This window comes from Phyllobates terribilis, unplaced genomic scaffold (genome assembly GCF_046119375.1).
Source record: "Phyllobates terribilis strain yellow unplaced genomic scaffold, ASM4611937v1 Scaffold_8__6_contigs__length_399053987, whole genome shotgun sequence".
NCBI lineage: Eukaryota > Metazoa > Chordata > Amphibia > Anura > Dendrobatidae > Phyllobates > Phyllobates terribilis.
The window spans coordinates 110,747,291-110,764,188 of record NW_027362768.1 but is presented as its reverse complement, the minus strand read 5'-3'; the positions used below and the strand labels follow the sequence as shown (position 1 = coordinate 110,764,188).

General features: G+C 41.7%; 1 protein-coding gene across 1 annotated transcript in view; it reads right to left on the bottom strand.

The window, feature by feature from the left end:
• Positions 1 to 16,898, bottom strand: part of ABCD3 (ATP binding cassette subfamily D member 3) — a 53,677-nt gene that overhangs the window by 22,878 nt on the left and 13,901 nt on the right. Inside the window, exons 2-11 of the mRNA XM_073643226.1 lie at positions 13,808 to 13,844; positions 12,864 to 12,962; positions 12,669 to 12,757; positions 10,762 to 10,831; positions 8,600 to 8,697; positions 6,110 to 6,233; positions 3,743 to 3,799; positions 3,524 to 3,666; positions 1,950 to 2,019; positions 1,566 to 1,635 (exon numbers count right to left, since the gene is read on the bottom strand). Of these exons, the coding sequence (XP_073499327.1) occupies positions 1,566 to 1,635; positions 1,950 to 2,019; positions 3,524 to 3,666; positions 3,743 to 3,799; positions 6,110 to 6,233; positions 8,600 to 8,697; positions 10,762 to 10,831; positions 12,669 to 12,757; positions 12,864 to 12,962; positions 13,808 to 13,844 (857 nt within the window). The remainder of the gene's footprint in view (positions 1 to 1,565; positions 1,636 to 1,949; positions 2,020 to 3,523; positions 3,667 to 3,742; positions 3,800 to 6,109; positions 6,234 to 8,599; positions 8,698 to 10,761; positions 10,832 to 12,668; positions 12,758 to 12,863; positions 12,963 to 13,807; positions 13,845 to 16,898) is intronic.

Below are 16,898 nucleotides of genomic sequence, written 5' to 3'. Positions count from 1 at the left end.
ATTTATATCAGGTTTTTATGACTGACAGCTGTCACACACTAAGACACTTTTTTTTGCAAAATCTAGTTTTTGCATCGCCATATTTTGAGAGCTATAATTTTTCCATATTTCGGCCGACAGTCATGTGACGGCTTGTTTTTTGCAGGACAAGTTGACATTTTTATTGGTACCATTTTGGGGTACGTGACATTTTTTGATCGCTTTCTATTCCGTTTTTTGGGAGGTAAAATTAACAAAAACCAACAATTCAGGAATTGTTTTTTGAGGGTTTTTTTTATGCCGTTCTGCGTGTGGTAAAAGTGATAAGGCAGCGTTATTCTTCGGGTCAGTATGTTTACAGCGATACTACACTTACTGTATATTTTTTTGTGTTTTGGCGCTTTTACACAATAAAACAATTTTATAGAAAAAATATTTTTTTTTGCATCGCTTTATTCTGAGAGCTATGACTTTTTTATTTTTCGGCTGTTTTTTTGCGGAACAAGATGACGTTTTCAGCGGTACCATTTTTATTTACATTTTGCTTTTTGATCGCATTTTTTTCCACTTTTTGTTTGGCGATATGATGAAAAAGCATAGTTTTTTTGCTCTGTTTTTTATTTATTTTTATTACGGTGTGCACAGAAGGAGTTAATTAGTGTGACAGTTTTATAGATTGGGTTGTTTCGGACGCGGCGATACCAAATGTGTACTTTTTTTGTTTTTGCATAAATATACGGATTTATTGGTTTAATATTTTAATTTATTTATTTATTTTTATTTATTTTGTGATTTTTTTTTAACAGTTTGAAAACATTTTTTTTTTACATTTTTTACTTAGTCCCTGTATGGGACATTAATTTTTATTTTTCTAATCACTGATCTCATCCAATGTAATAGACATGTACACTGTCTGTCTCCTGCTAGAGTTCAGCTGCAGGCTGAGCCTAGCAGGACACCATATATGGCAGATCTGGAGGCGGTCATGTGACCTCCAGCTGCCATAACAACGGCAGGTCCTGGAAGGCATCAGGGGGCCGTCGGAGAGGTAAGTTGACGACCCCCTCTCCTCTCACCATCTTCTATATGCCGCGATCACTATAGATCGCGGCATATAGAAGATAGAAAAGGGTTAACATCATTGGGACCTGATCCCATCAGGTCCCGATGATGTCCCCTGTCAGAGCTATCGCTCTGCACCGGAACCGCAGTACTTGCAGGACCCTGGGGGTCCTGAGGGCTGCGGGACCACCCACCGTTTTTAAACGTCGGCGCTGCACAGAGCCCAGGCGGCGCCGACGTGTATGTACAGTGGGCGGTCCTGAACCGGTTAAACAAGCACAGAGAAAAGAGCCAGCGTTGGAGCAGGGAAAGGAGAGTACAGACGATTTTATATTTTTAACTACAGAAAGCTGATGGGGGTTAAAAAACAATTATAGGAAAACCCCTTTAAAATATTTGCAGATTATATAAATCTCAACCCACCCACATGTGAGCATTCAATAAACTGTGCAAGCTTCGCTGCACAGTGCTCTGGGAGTTACCCATTCATCACAATACATAACCAAGAGCAGATTAGTACTTACATTTGGCGACAATGTTGTCTACAAAGCCCATGGAAAAGCGGAAAACAATAAACTTATGTAAGTGCTCCACCTGTGGAATACAAAGTAACAGTAATCCGATTATGAAGCATGTGACAATCCGCCAGCCTTCACTGAGAGCACACAAATCTGCACCAAACGAATGGAAGGTGTCAGTTTCCACTGAACTTATGCAAACATTTCATTTTTAACACTTATACATACAAGTCTAAAGCTGGAACTATGGATTTTTATAGCCATTATCATCACTGAACTTGTTCTGAAGCCAGTAATGTGCAATTTTTTCTTTTCACAAAAATCAGCAATCAAATTTGCAAATTCTCTCTAAATCTATGACTACAGTGATCCCAGAACTGGTTTTCTTACCAATTTGTTAAATGCAGAATGAATGGTTAGTTTTTCCCTTTTGTTTCCATTGTAGAAGGCAATTTCTTCACTAAAAAAAAAAAAAAGTCAAATAAAAGATTTCACTGATGGAAGGTATGTACAAGCCAGGTCCTTCAAAGCACCTCGATTGATCAATTGTTATTTAAAAGGGGTTGTCTGCTGCCTGGACAACCCCTATTAAAATGAAAATACCACATACTCACCTCCCATACCAGCGACACTCTGGCATTATTATACCACGTGAGCCCTGCAGTCAATCAGTGACTGTATTAGGCTGCTGCAATCTTCCTACTTCCACTTGTCCAAATAAGTAATCCTCGGACAAGCGGAAGAAGTGAAAGCACTGCAGTCAATAGCGGCCATTGACAGGCGGCAGGGGTCACATAGCATAACAATTTCACATGAGCCCCGGCATTGAAATCGCTGGACTGACGCCGGTATGGGAGGGGAGTATATGGTGGTTTTATTTGACAAGGAAGACTACTACAGGCAGTGGACAGCTCCTTTAACAGCCTGTTAACACAGGTTAGCTGTGAATTCGATGCACACAGACCGATCAGTAATAAATCGCTCAGTGCGCATAAGCGGTCATTGTTCTTGGCAACACAGGGAGTTTTTACTCAGAGCGACGCACTGGCAAGAACGATGATTTTTATTTCACCCGACGAACAAGTGTTTTTTTTCTCTTTTGTCAAGTGATTGGCATCCTTTTTAGACAGAACCATCATTCCCAGGTACTCGCATTTCCTGATAATACTCAGGATACTGCTGCAAATACTGTGTTGGTAGTTAAGACGCTGCCAATAATTGCCGCATTTTTGGTGCGTATTTTCCCCTACTCATTAGTGTGGGTGCAATACGCTGCAAGAATTGACATGCTGTAGATTTGTATCTGCAAGGAAAAAGTAAGCAGAGTGTGTGCGAGATTTCAGCACTCTCATTCACTTTGTTGGTACTGTAAAACACTGCATACTTTCCACAACAAATGCGGGCAGGAAAAAAAAAAGAAAAAAAAAAAAAAACGCAACGTGTGCACATACCCTGATGGTGCCCATAATTATCAGAGCAACTCAGCCTCCAGACAATCCCCTGAAAGATGATGCCAGACCAAATAAGGATTGGGCATGTTTAATTTCAACAAGCCCAATCCTTTTCTTATTACAGAGTGGCTTACTTCTCTGTCCTTACTGAGAACATGAGCCAAGCATGCAAGTATATGGAGGGGGGAGGAATAGCTGGCAGCGAAATGAGTATTCAGCCAACTGCTACTGAATATGTACGGCCGCCATTAAGCACAAAACCCAGTTTGGTGGTCGGAAATCCTGGAAATAAGTACTTTCAAAGTATACATTATTAGTAAGGACCACCACCCCAGATATGCAAGTTCTTGAGGCTAAACTTCCAATAAAAGTAATCAATAAACTAAAAGGAAAGAGGTCAGACAAAAAAAAAAATCACGAGTAAACGCAATAGCTTTCATAATACGAATACTGGAAGTCTTTACAGGGTTAACTATAAAAATAGCTTTTCCTGGAAACAAAAATGATCATTACCTATTGGTAATGAGCCGTGAGTTGACATATCTGTATTCGCCTTCATATCTCTGCTCAGTAATAGTCATTTTACCAATAGGTCTCCTGAGGCGTGTAAGGAAAAGTCCTGAGACCAGCAGATAAGCCATCATGCTCGCTGGCCCCTGGGGAAAGAGAACAGCAATGGTTAGTAAGAGAGCGTGAGGAGCGGGGAGGTGGGACACAAGTGGGCATTATTACCTGAGCTCCAATGGCACTTGTTAGCTTGAAGATGTACAAGACTATATCCAGAAATGGCTGCAACACAGAACGATGTATGCATGAATATTAAAGCGTGTAAAAAAAAATATATACGGCATTAAATTTTAAAGGATTAACCGCCATTTTAATCTTCATTCCATAAATCAATAGTACACATAAAACAAGCAACTTTGTAATATATCTTATCAGAGAAAAATCAGCTTCTTACTCCTCCTGGACTGATTTTTCACTCACAAGTCAGGGGTAGAATTTGTATTCAGTGAAGACAGATTTCCCAACTATGGAGATAGGAAATGACAGTTGGTGCTTATAAGATTCTATAGAGCGGGAAGGGGGAGGAGCTAGAGCAGACACATTCTGCTGCAAGTTCTCCTGATATGACAGTTATAGCTCTCCATAGGAGATGACACTTGGAGCTGATAAAGTTGTATGGAGAACTGTAACTGTCCTTTCAGGAGAACTTGCAGCAGAATGTCCGTGTCTGCCTCTAGCTTCACCTTCCTCCCAACCTTCCCTCACCATAGAATCGTATAAGCACCAACTGTCAACTCTTATATCAGTAACAGGAAATTCTGAATTCGCTGAAGAGAGATTTATCGCATGAATTGAGAATTTTGAGAACAGCTGATTAGCTCAGGAGGATAAAGAAGCAAATTTCTCTAATATGACCTATTACAAAATTTCCCATTTTCTGTGTACTATTGATTTAAGAAACAAAAATTAAAACGATTACTCCAAATTCTTACTTACATGCTGTATACAATGAACAAATCATTAATTGCATCCTAACAGAGGATTCATGTTGTTTATCCCAAGACATATTCAAGAATATCAGACTATCCTTCTAAGCTGCTTATTAAGATTATACCATAGCCTCCTCTACTTTTATAATATCACTGCAAAGTGGCCCCACTGAGCACATCACAGCTGACAGGTCTGACATGGACAGTCTAAAAGATGACATTTCACCAGTCTGAGCATGAACTGGCCACATCATGGAATAGTTAATGCAAAGTTAAGTAAAACCTTTCCCAATTTTTTTTTCCATCTCCATTGCGAAGATTTTATCGTGTAAAATTTATATGCTAATTTCAACTACAACAAAGGTGATTTTAGCCTCTGGGGGCGTGTATTTTTTTCCCATGCATGATGTTGACCAATCATAAGCAGGAGGAGTCATGCAGGGGAAAAAAAACAAAACTCCCCCAGAGAAGGTAAGCCCTGGATTTCTCTATGTGATATGGTAAGACACGTAATAACCCTCAGCTCTGCTCTCCTCCTCAGGTTATACAGATCTCACTGCTGGCACCTACCATGATTACAAGTGAAGTAGAAGTGGAAGAGAGCAGAGTTGTCTGTCATTAAAAACACCTCTCTACATCTTTTCAAGGCATCACAAAATACTGTCCTGGTGGCTGGCACAGATCCAGAGTTGTGTATATGACACGCTTCAGCACTCATCTCACAGGACTGTCAGCTTTGTTCTTCTCCTTATCTCCCACACACTGACAGTTCTGTGAAATAAGAGCTGCAGTGTATCACATACACCACTTTAAATTTATTCCAGATTTCATAACATTATTCCTCGATGCCTGAAGCCATTGTCCCCTGTAAAAAAAAATAAAAAATAAAAAAACAACCATAATACTCATTTGTCCGACATACTGTCCCACGCTGTAATCCATCTGACTGACAATTCTGCATTAGCGTCTGCGGTAGCTTGAGGCAACCACACACGCTGAGGAGCAGCGGAGAATGACTCGCTGCAGCGAGCTGACCCCTGACCTGCGCTGATCTCACTGAGTGAAAGGACACTGCTCAATGAGCTCATCGCAGGTCAGGGGCCTACAGGTCATTCTCCTCAGCGTGTGCGGTCAGATGGATTACAGCGTAACACTTGTTTAATCTTTGGACAGGTGAGAATAAGAATTTTTTTTATTCTTATTTTTACACTAGGAGACAGTGGGAGCAGACTACTACTCTACACATTGTCCCCTGCTAGTGCTGATCGCAGTACCCAGAGGGGATAATGATGAGGGAAGCATTCAGCACCTGGCGCTTGGGAACAGCGCTAACTGTAACGCTGATTCCCAGGCACCGGTATGTGCGATAATGATGCGGCACACAGTTGCCACACATATCATACACACGGGCATCTCCAGTACTGTTTTTTCCAGTACCAGAAATATCCAAATGTGTGAAAGAGCCCTTAGAGAGTGCATAGTCCGGAGCAGAGATTTAATCATGCAGCTCTTCTGACCTGTCAATCATCAGGTGCGCCCTCTTCCCCCACGACAAGCAAGAAAACCTATAAAGAACATTTTTTTCTGCACCTCTAAGACTCACCTTGCTCAGGTTGGAGTACAAGTCCACCACACTGTTACAGAACTTCTCCACATCCTGTGTGAGAAGCTGGTCAGCATTTGCTATCCGATTATCCAGGTTGCCCATTTTGTAATAAGTAAAGGATCTAATGCAAAAAAATATATTATACCGATATAGTATTTCACTAATATATAATAAATATCATACTCCTTCATACTCTTCTGTTTATAAGGCTCCTCACAGTGTGTGGTGTCAGGATATATGGGCAGAAAATGTTTCCCCTGATGAAACAATAGATTTTTGCATTCTAGACTGGGCATCTAGAAAAGTGACGTACAAATACAATGCTGAATCGTTCCCAACACCGGATCCATTTCTTGTTTTTGCAGTGATACACAAAGTAAGATCACAACACAAGCTCCATACTACGTAGCAGAGGTGGATATATGGCTGGTGCAGACGGATCAACACCACAAGGGACCAGATGGGAAGAGGAGCCAACACCGGGAGCGTACAGACCAGTGATCGACATAAAGCAGCACTGCCAATATGTGAAGAGGGCCCTGTAAAATGCTACACAGCCCCGTAGTGAGAGGGGGGGCTTAGCGGTAAAAAGGTGGGGCTTAACAGGGATGAAGGAGGAGCTAAGTTGTGCCATGGTCTGCTACCAACTAAGATTTTTTTTTCTTTATTATTTTTTAAACATTAAAGTCGATCAAATCTTTCGATTTTGGCGGGACCAGCTGATCTGTATGGGGGCTCTCGACTCTCCCCTGATAGAGGATGTTGGGAGAGAGAAGAATCGGGCTGACTTGCTTTCCACAACCAATCATTTTGTTTTCAGAGGTAACAGAGTCTGACAGTAGATTTTCCTCTGTCCCCATTGAAAAAACAAACAATTTTGATGACAAAAAAATATAGTGTTGCGCGCTGAACACACTTTTTGCATGTGTGAAAAATTACAAAAACTGCAATGGCAGCATGTGTGCATTGTGTGTAGCGTGGGAAGAGTGTCTGAAGAAGCACATAATGCTATTGATAGGGAATTTAGATTGTGAGCCCCAATGGGGACAGTGATGATAATGTATGTAAAGTGTCGCAAAATATGATGGCGCTATATAAGCAAAGCATAATATTATTATTATTATTATTATTAATACTGTTTAAAGCACAGTTCTAAAAATTAAAGGGAATCTTTCACTCACCCTGGGTGATATCAGACCTCTACTATGGCCATACAGGGTATAGAAAAGTAAGTTTATACTTTACCTGTATGGCCAATAGTAGTGGTCTGACTGCGGAGAAATCTTCTTTAATAAAAAAAAAGGCCCTGTGATGTTCCCTGTACCGACACCCATCCCGCGCATCCTCCCTTGGAGCCACACTTTGCTTCCCTCCGGCCCTGTTTGGCTGCACACTTGTGGTGACATTGACGCAGCCTCGCATTGCGCAAGCGCCGGGGTGTCATCCTGCACATGCGCGGGATGGATGTCAGCGCAGGGAACGTCACAGGGCCTGTCACAGCGACCTGTGTCGGGGAGGGGGAGAATATGTTAATTTCCAAAAGAGGCGTCGAATTACGTGTATAATAAGCAGATAGGAGGGGTTGGCTTGGCATCCCCCGGACGCCAAGCCTCTGCAAAACGGATTTTATTAAAGAAGATTTCTCAGCAATCAGACCTCTACTATGGGCCATACAGGTATGTATAGATTTACTTTTCTATACCCTGTATGCCCATAGTAGTGGTCTGATTTTGCCCAGGGGAGGGTGACAGATTCCCTTTAAAAGTGACAAGACCCGTTAATATTTGCTTCGCGGCTTTTTTCCTGTTCTGGGTACTTTGGAATATGCATTTTTCCACTGATTTATACACACAATTTATACAACTGGCCACCTCTAGTTGCCTTCTTGCAAATGTTTGATTATCATATAATATATTTTAGAGCTGAAAACAAAAAAAAAGGTTTGCAGGACACTGGTCCAGCAGCCACGTTGACAGTCTATGGCTGTCAGACTATATCTCCTCCACCTATCTTGCCAGCGCCTCTGTTGATTAGTAGGCCGGGCACACCGCCATAAGAGCATGACACGGCAATGATAACATTGCCGCTAGGCATACAAATCAAAACGGGGAGGTTTGCAGGGTTCTAATCTGGCAACCATGGACATTGCCACCAGATAAGGCCAGAGTCCTGTGGATCTTTTCGCTCAATTCTAATGTTACACCTTATATACTATGCATGTGTGTTATGGAGTAATAGATATTGAATTGTCAGCTTGTGTTGTGTGCATTTTATGAAAGGAGTAGTGGTGTGATATTTGGGCATACAATTCTATGTATCGGTGTCTCCATGTAAGTAATCGATAAAGTAAAGTTAATGTAAAAGGGTTACAGAATGTAGGCAACGCACATTTTAAATACAGGACCCTTCTAACAAATAGCAATCTACGTAAGTGTGTGTTATTCCACTTCATCGCTGCCCTAGAAATGAATTCAAGTTGGTACTTACTTCAGATACTCATCATAAAGGTGCTTGGTCAGCCGTTCTCGGAAACACAGCTTCAGCTCATTCAGACCAAATTTTAAGAAGTTATTCACTAATGAGATCTGCAAACAAGCAGCACATGCATCAGTACACGGCATCAGTACACGGCATCAGTACACGGCATCAGTACACGGCAAACCCAGCAGGTTACAACAAGGCACATTTAAGAGTAAATTCACACCTTGCTTATTTGTTGCAGAAATCTCCATGGCTGAACCAATCATATGAATGGGTATTGCCGAAATGTATGTGTCTGATCCACATATAACCCATCCCATTCAGACGTAGAAATGGAATTTCAGTTAAATATTTTTTTGCAATGAATGGACCACGTATGAATAAATCTTTCACATGCTCAATTTTAGTAGCACAGCTGTTTTAGTCACGTGTTTTAAGTCACATTTTCTTTTATATCCGCATTGGATTCTGCCATTTATGCCCAGACACCGTGTGATTCTTTGTTCTTGTAATATCATATTCATGCAATGTCATGACAGTCGTCAGACCGCATAGTTCCGGCTCAGTATACGGTAATACATGTGCAGAGACTATAAGCCAGGAAGATACTTTAGAAGGACAGACGTAAAAGAGGTGTACAGTTACTTAGGAGGAACATACAGGCAAACAGCATCTATATTCTCATTATACCATCTTAGCGACATTGCTAGCCTATAAATTCCTTGTAAAAGGGGCCAAACAAATGTAAAAAAATATTCTGTACATTGCAGTTTAAAGGGAACATATTCCCTGACAGGGAATATATGCTGCCTGATTCACGGGCAGCATGTTTCCAGCACTGGGTGTATGATTTCAGCCAGGTACGTTTTACAAAAACATACATTTAAAGCCGGCCAGACTGAGCTGCACGGGAGCCTAGTCAGACAGGCGGGTCCCTGGCAGCTTATCCCCACCCGATCCCCTGGAAATACAGGTTTCTCAGTGCATAGGTATATAGGAAGAGACCTGTCACTCCAGGAAGAGGGCGGGGAAAGGGCACTGAGGACTGGCCTTCTCGACTAGTCTCCAGTTGAACTTGGTCTCCAGCAACTTCTAAAGTATGCTTTACTCTGATATACTGCAGCGTTTCAGAGTCAAACATAAATGGCTGAAATGATACATGTATCACCAGTCAGGTTCCCTTCAGCTGGGACTTTTTCCTACACACAACCCTTTAGCATGTGAGAGTTGAACTCTGTCTATATAGTGATCACAATTACTGTCAGTGATATTAGTGCAAGTTAAAGGGTTATTCTGGCTCTTCTCACATCTGTGTCAGGCGGTGAGCGGTGTCAGTGACGTCACATCTGACACAGGTACAATCTGCAGGTATCGTGTGTCTGCCCCATTCACAAAGAGGAAAAGTGCACGATATCTGCCACGCTCCTATACAGAAGTGAGCAAAGCCAGAATAAACTTTTAAGGCAGGCACGAGGATTTCCACACGTCCCATCCTGGATTATGCAAAGGAGCCATGTACTAATGTAATGCTTTGTGAGCAGGAGAACGGTTATAAACATATAGGGACATTTTATCACATCCTAATTGCTGGGGGTTTGACAGGTGGGGCCCTCTATGAGAACGATAGGACCACAGAGCAGTTCTTTGAGATCCTAAAAAGTTTGGACTTTTATTAAAAATAATAGAAGGACCATTGTCTTGATTAGCGATGATATCCCATCTTCCCACATGACAGCAGCAGCCAATCACTAGCCTCAGTGATGTAAGGCATGAGATAACGGAGGCCAGCGATTGGCTGCAGGAGGGGATGTCACTGCTGTGGCACAGTGGTAAAGGCTGATTGGTGCATTGCAGCGGTGCTGCAGAGGGCGATTTATCAGGTTATTTAATAAGTGACTTTATGTCATCCCCTTCCTCTGGACACTATTTTAATGATTTTTGAAAACCCATTTAAGTGATGTGGACACTTTAGCCCTTTAGTCAAACGGATGTTCCTCATTTACAAGAATGGAAAAAGATCAAGATCTAAAAGTGTCCAAGAAATCCCTGTTGATCATAAAGTTGTGACATATCTCTAGGATATGGCATAACATTAGAAAATAACATCAAACTTTACATATCAATTTTTGTGCAATAAAATCAATACTAAAAAGTAAAAGCAGACTTACGGCAGGCATGGCGGCGATAAAGTTGAAAAGATATTTCTTAAAATCTTTTGTGGAGCGACCAATGATTGCACTAGAAACCATCACATGCACAGTGTTAATAACATACATATCACAAAATACAACAGCGAGAGCTCTACATTCATAGAATTGGCACAATGTAGCATTTAGCAGGTTAAGATCGTGACTAGATGACGTATCACTGTCCTATATGGATCATAACATGTGGCATACTTTATTGTTTAGTGAAGTTTTACAAGAGTTTTTAGGCTCCAGTTCATCAAGATGGGAGATTTTCTTGCCTGTCTCGATGAGGGTGTGTGCTGGAGACAGATGCTCCCGATTCATTTAGAGGAGCACGTCTCAATGAATCAAAAAAAGTGGAGTGTGCCTGCGTGCACCTCACCAGACGTCTTCCTCCAGTCGGAGTTATACAAACTTTAGTGTCCTAGTCTCACCTCATATCTGACCATTTTGGAGGAGATGGGAGAACTTGGTGTGAAGACACTATGTTCACACATGTTGGGTTTTTCAGCGTCACAAATCTGCAGCAAAACCTAATATCTGGCAGGAAATCAGCTGCGTTTTCAGCGTTTTTTTTCACTGTCCTTCTGTCTCTATGCATGTAAATAAAGTTCTGTGAAAAAAAATAAGAACCCCATTGTATTTTGCCATCAAAAACACAGAAAAAACGCTGATGCAAATTTTGGTGCACTTTTCAGCATTTTTTTCACCACCCATTACTACCTATGGGTGAAAAAACGCTGAAAGAAGTGACATGCTCTATTTTCCAAAAACCCAGCCAAGGCACAACATTCTGGTTTCTCATAGACTTTGCTGGTACTGCAAAATGCAGCTAAAAATTTGAATAAAAATCTGCAGCAAAAAACGCTGAAAAACCTAACGTGTGAACATAGCCTAAAAGCTGCACAATTTTTGCGCAACTACAAAATGTGCAAATATTATGCAACTTTTCAAAGACATTTATACCAGAGTTCTGGTGAAATTGCTTTGATGAATCAGGACCATTGTGACAATTGCATAAAAAAAAAAAAAAACACTGTTAAAAGGTTACAAAAAATAATGACCGTGTTCATTGACCTTTGGGATATTTACACAATTATTTTATTAGACATGTTAATATTTAATAAATCAGAAAAGCAATGAATCATTAAAAAACACAATTGTTTTTCGACACTTTACATGCTGCGTGCAGTTTTGCAGCAGGTCACAAATCATGTGCCATGTTCTCAAAGCCGGGGGAGTATTTCCACAAAGTGTTACCAGTGGAATTGCCGCTATATACTGGAAAAAGTACGTCTTGAAAACGTCTCTATTCCTGCTAATGATTCCGCTGCAACAAAAGCAACAGAAATATTTTACAGGTTGAGAGAGAAAATGCCGTCAGAAAAGGACTTATTATTAGGTTTATAACCATTTTAAATCACAAACTAAAAATAAATTGGTACAGAAATTATTAGTACCTGTAATATAAAAAAATATAGGTGTTAGGTTTCCTTTAAGAGGTAAAAAAAAAGCAAAAATGAGAAGTATACAATTAGTGGTCTAAGGGATTATTTCCAGCATTTAAAGGTAACACCGATCCTTTTGATAAGTCATAACTGGTGGATCTGACCACTGGGATCCCACTGATCCTAAGAGCAGGGCTCTGAAAAGCCTCGACCAAAACAAAAGATGGCTGCGCAGGCTTAGCATCCATTTATTTATGATTTATGGGAGATAACCGGCTGATCGGTGGTGGTGCTAGGTGTCGCACCCCCACCGATCTGATATTAATGACCTATCCCATGGGTAGGTCAACAATAAAAAAAAAAAGTCATGGACAACCCCATTAACACCCTCCTGAGAAAAACCATGAAGAGAATAATGTTGGTTCAGAAATACTGTACCTTTCAATAAAAGTGCCATTCTGAATCATCCAAATGTCACAGTATGTGCGTGCGACCAGCATGACCGCTATCAGCGTCAGATATCCACCCTGTAACACGTCAAAAACACGAATATAGTGATCAGCACAGTACAACGTAACCTGAAGCAATGGTAACAGCACAAATGGAAGATATTAAGGCACATCAAATGCTCACTTCTTTAGAGAAAGTTTTGGGAACCAATATTCTCAGGATGCGGCCAATCCTGGCAAAGAAGACTCGGTCCACCACGGCTTTTTCTTTTTTTCCATCTTTCTGTAAAAACAGGAGATTGAAGAAGAAATTAAAGTAAACCGGTCACAAGGTTCGCTGCCTGCAGGCAGAATAATACTAAAGATGAGCAGATTGTTATATAGTTTTCTGAGAAAAGGGTCAGTAACGTCTCATTTACTGAGGTCTATGTCAGCAAACACAACGTTACGGACAGCATCTTGTGCCTGTTCAGGCGGAGATCACCGTCAATCACTGACTAAGAGTGGCCAGTGGACCAATAAGCCAAGATGGCAAGTAGATCGAAACCATCAGAACTATATAGCGAAGACCACAAAAAACGGCATAGAATAGAGGCCTCCGAGAAGAGTGGGCAAACTACCAGTATGGACAATATATGCTGTACCTGAAAACCCTTCATAATAAATCGAGTATTCTTAAACAGGTCGTTTTTAGGAGGTTTCCCTGTATATCAATCTCCTCCCCCTGCACAAAAACATGATCCCCAAAGATAGTAAGGCAAGGTCAACGTGACAGGTTCTTGGTCAACGTGACAGGTTCTTGGTCAACGTGACAGGTTCTTGGTCAACGTGACAGGTTCTTGGTCAACGTGACAGGTTCTTGGTCAACGTGACAGGTTCTTGGTCAAACAGGGGCACGGCAGTATCATCCCCCTACAATCACACAAGCGACATTTATTGCAAACGGTGCCTAGGGGTTTAAATACCTTAAAAGATTTTTTTTTGCCCCATCCACGTTTGTGTGGAGTCAAGGGTCAGCGATCTGATGTATATGACTATAGGGTATATCCTGATTTTTCCGCCTCCGGGCGCAGACAGAAAGAGGCAGAACAACAAAGAGGCAGCAACAAGTCAGACATTGGACGTTACCTCATTGTTCTGGGCTGGTGTCCTTCCACTTCTCTTCCTATAAAAGAAAGAGCAAAGATTAATACACGAGCAGCGTACATATCCGTGTTAATATGCATTTAAATGAAGCAAAACCCTAATGACTCATTGGCTTTCTGATATTTGCAGCTGCCTATTCACACGCGGAGAATTTTTGTTAAGATGAAAGCAAAACCAGTCTCCATCATAGGAAGATAAAAACATCATAAATATAACTACTACTCAAAACCACAAGCACATAAGCATCGCTGCCCTCTCAGACCCTACCTGCCCTAGAAATAAAGCGTCTGCATTGGTTCTTTTGGACAATGCAGGGATTCACATCTGCCATGAAGACTTAGGAGGATGATGTACAGGGTCTGTATACAAGGCTTTATGGACAGTATTCTAGATAACGTGCCCTGCAAAGCGACTGTTGAAAAAATCGTGCAGCAAAACCTTCTGCAATTTGTTGCAGACACAGACGCTTCTTGTATGGGCTCCTTAAGTCACTATTGCTATAATCATCCATGTTGGTTGGATCAGTGAGTCACCCTGCAAATAAGGTTAAAAGGGTTATCCGGGACCATTTTATTTATTTTTTTTCTCATGGGGCTAAGAATTTACAGGCAATTAGTTACTAACTGCCCGACGCCTGCTCTCAGCAGTCACTAAACACTCCTGCTGGCAATTCTGCTGCTTAATTTGATCTCAAGCCAACAGAGTAGCTCTTAAGGCCCCGTCACACATAACGAGATCGCTAGCGAGATCGCCAATGAGTCACGGTTTTGGTGACGCAATAGCGATCTCGCTAGCGATCTCTTTATGGCTGACAGGTAGCAACGATCAGGCCCCTGCTGTGAGATCGCTGATCGTTACAAAGCTTCCTGGACCATTCCTGGGTCGTTGCGCTTCTGCTGGGCAGTGTGCATTGCTGTATTTGACACCTTATCAACGACCTCGTTAGCGATTCAGAACTGACACACGTAGGCGTGCATAAATTGGACTTTTCTGCGCTCCTCGTCCCCCATTGGTGGTCGCTACTGCATCCTTGTTTTTCAGATCCCACCAGCGCTCTCCGGCTGTGAATCCATTTGAAGAAATCAGGCATCTTTAGCGAGGTGGGTATTGTTTGGGGTCTCAAATGACTTTCCATTTTTAATGGAGAAGCAGTAGAAATCCGATCTGACCGGAGACGCAGTGTTAAACCAAGGCCACCTAATCAGAATGCAGTAGCGTCCACCAATTGGAGATGAGGGGGCGCGGAAAAGTAATTTTATGCACGCCTTTCTGACACAGTACAGTTCCTATTAAGGTGTGGATCGTTGAAATAGCTGCTGTGTGAAAGTGTCCCAACGACCGCCGAGATCATTGGTTAGATCGCTGGGGCGGCAGAGATCGTTGGGAAGTTATGCATGTTTGACATCTCCCCAGCGACCACAAAACGACTTAACAGCGATCCCAAAACCGTGACGCAATAACGATCTCGCTAGCGATCTCGTTATGTGTGACGGGGCCTTTAGTCTTTGGCTCTGCTCTGTCGTCAGGGCATGACTGTTGACGTTATGCTGATTAACAGCTAGCTCCCTGCAGTTAGGCAGCGGAGAGCTAGGTATCAATCAGCATGATATTGGCAGAAATGCCCTATTCACAGAGCAGAGCAAAAAAAAAAAAAAGCTGCTCTGTTGACGCAATATCATTATAAGGCCACAGCCCCACTATCAGTATTTGGTCAGTATTCGGTCAGTATTTTTTCTCAGGAGTGGGAGCCAAAACCAGATGAGGAACAATCAGGGAAAAGGTATAATAGAAACAAGTCACCAATTCTGCATTTATCACCCACTCCTGGTTTTGGCTCCCACTCCTGAGAAAAAATACTGACCGAATACTGACCAAATACTGATAGTAGGCTATGGCCTAAGATGCAGAAACACTCGCAGAAGTGGTCTGTGACCAGACAACAGGCAGGCCAACCATTTAATTAGCAACTACCTGCCTGTAAATTCTTAGGTCCATAGGAAAAAAATAAAATAGTCCCAAATAAACCCTTTAAATTATTATTTATTCATATAGCACCATTGATTCCATGGTGCTGTACATAAGAAGGTTTTACATACAAAATACAGATATCACTTACAGTAAACAAACTAACAATGATAGACAGGTACAGAGGGGAGAGGAGCCTGCAATTGCGGTTTTACATTCTACAGGAAATCTGTAATTACTATACATACTGTGGATAAATCTGCACAGATTTATTTTTTATGTGTTTTTTGGAGTAAAAAGAAAAAAAAAAGCAGCCGGTCACTCAATATATTATAAGTGCAGCTTATATGACAGTAGTGTGGCTTAATATTAACGTCTTCAGTATTTGCATACATCTCGGTGGACAGCGTGCCGCTGCACTTTTTTCTATGCATATATTGCAGTCACTATAGCTTGCACCTGTTCACATTTGCATCACTTTGTTAGGATGAGCCGGACAGTTTAGTTTTGTTTTAGGCACTTTAAAGTAGTGGGAAAAATGCTGCATAGATGACACAAACAGGTCACCAAAAAAAGCTAAGAAAGATGGCATGCCATGTGCGCTCTAGGAAACACGGTAATCACCTCCAGGGCAAGTTCTTTCACCTAGTCTCACACAGACATGTCGCAGAACCTTTGGCCTACTCCGACACACCCGTCACGGATCAAAGTTTACCCAACATGATGAAGATTGTACTAAAACTGCTGCCGCGTCCAACTCTAGTGCAGCCATCCAAGGGGACACAATGGATATGTTCCACTTTGTTTAAAAAGACCTGTCACCAGGTAAAAGTGGGCAGCTTTTGGTCTTATTTTACTCCCACTACTCCCCTTAGTGTGCCTCGTACCTCTAATTTCATATAGAAGGTATTTTTGTTGGTTTCTGTGCCTGGCATTCTCTATCACATGCGTTATGTACACAGCTTCTAGCATTGCTTCCAAGAGAACGGCAGCTGTGATGGCGGCTGTACAGCAGCATTATGCCCGGGCACTGGAGTATTGGTTCTATGCAAACAGCTCTGCCATGTGCATAATGCCTTAGGGTCCTGACACTGAACACAGCTTAGTC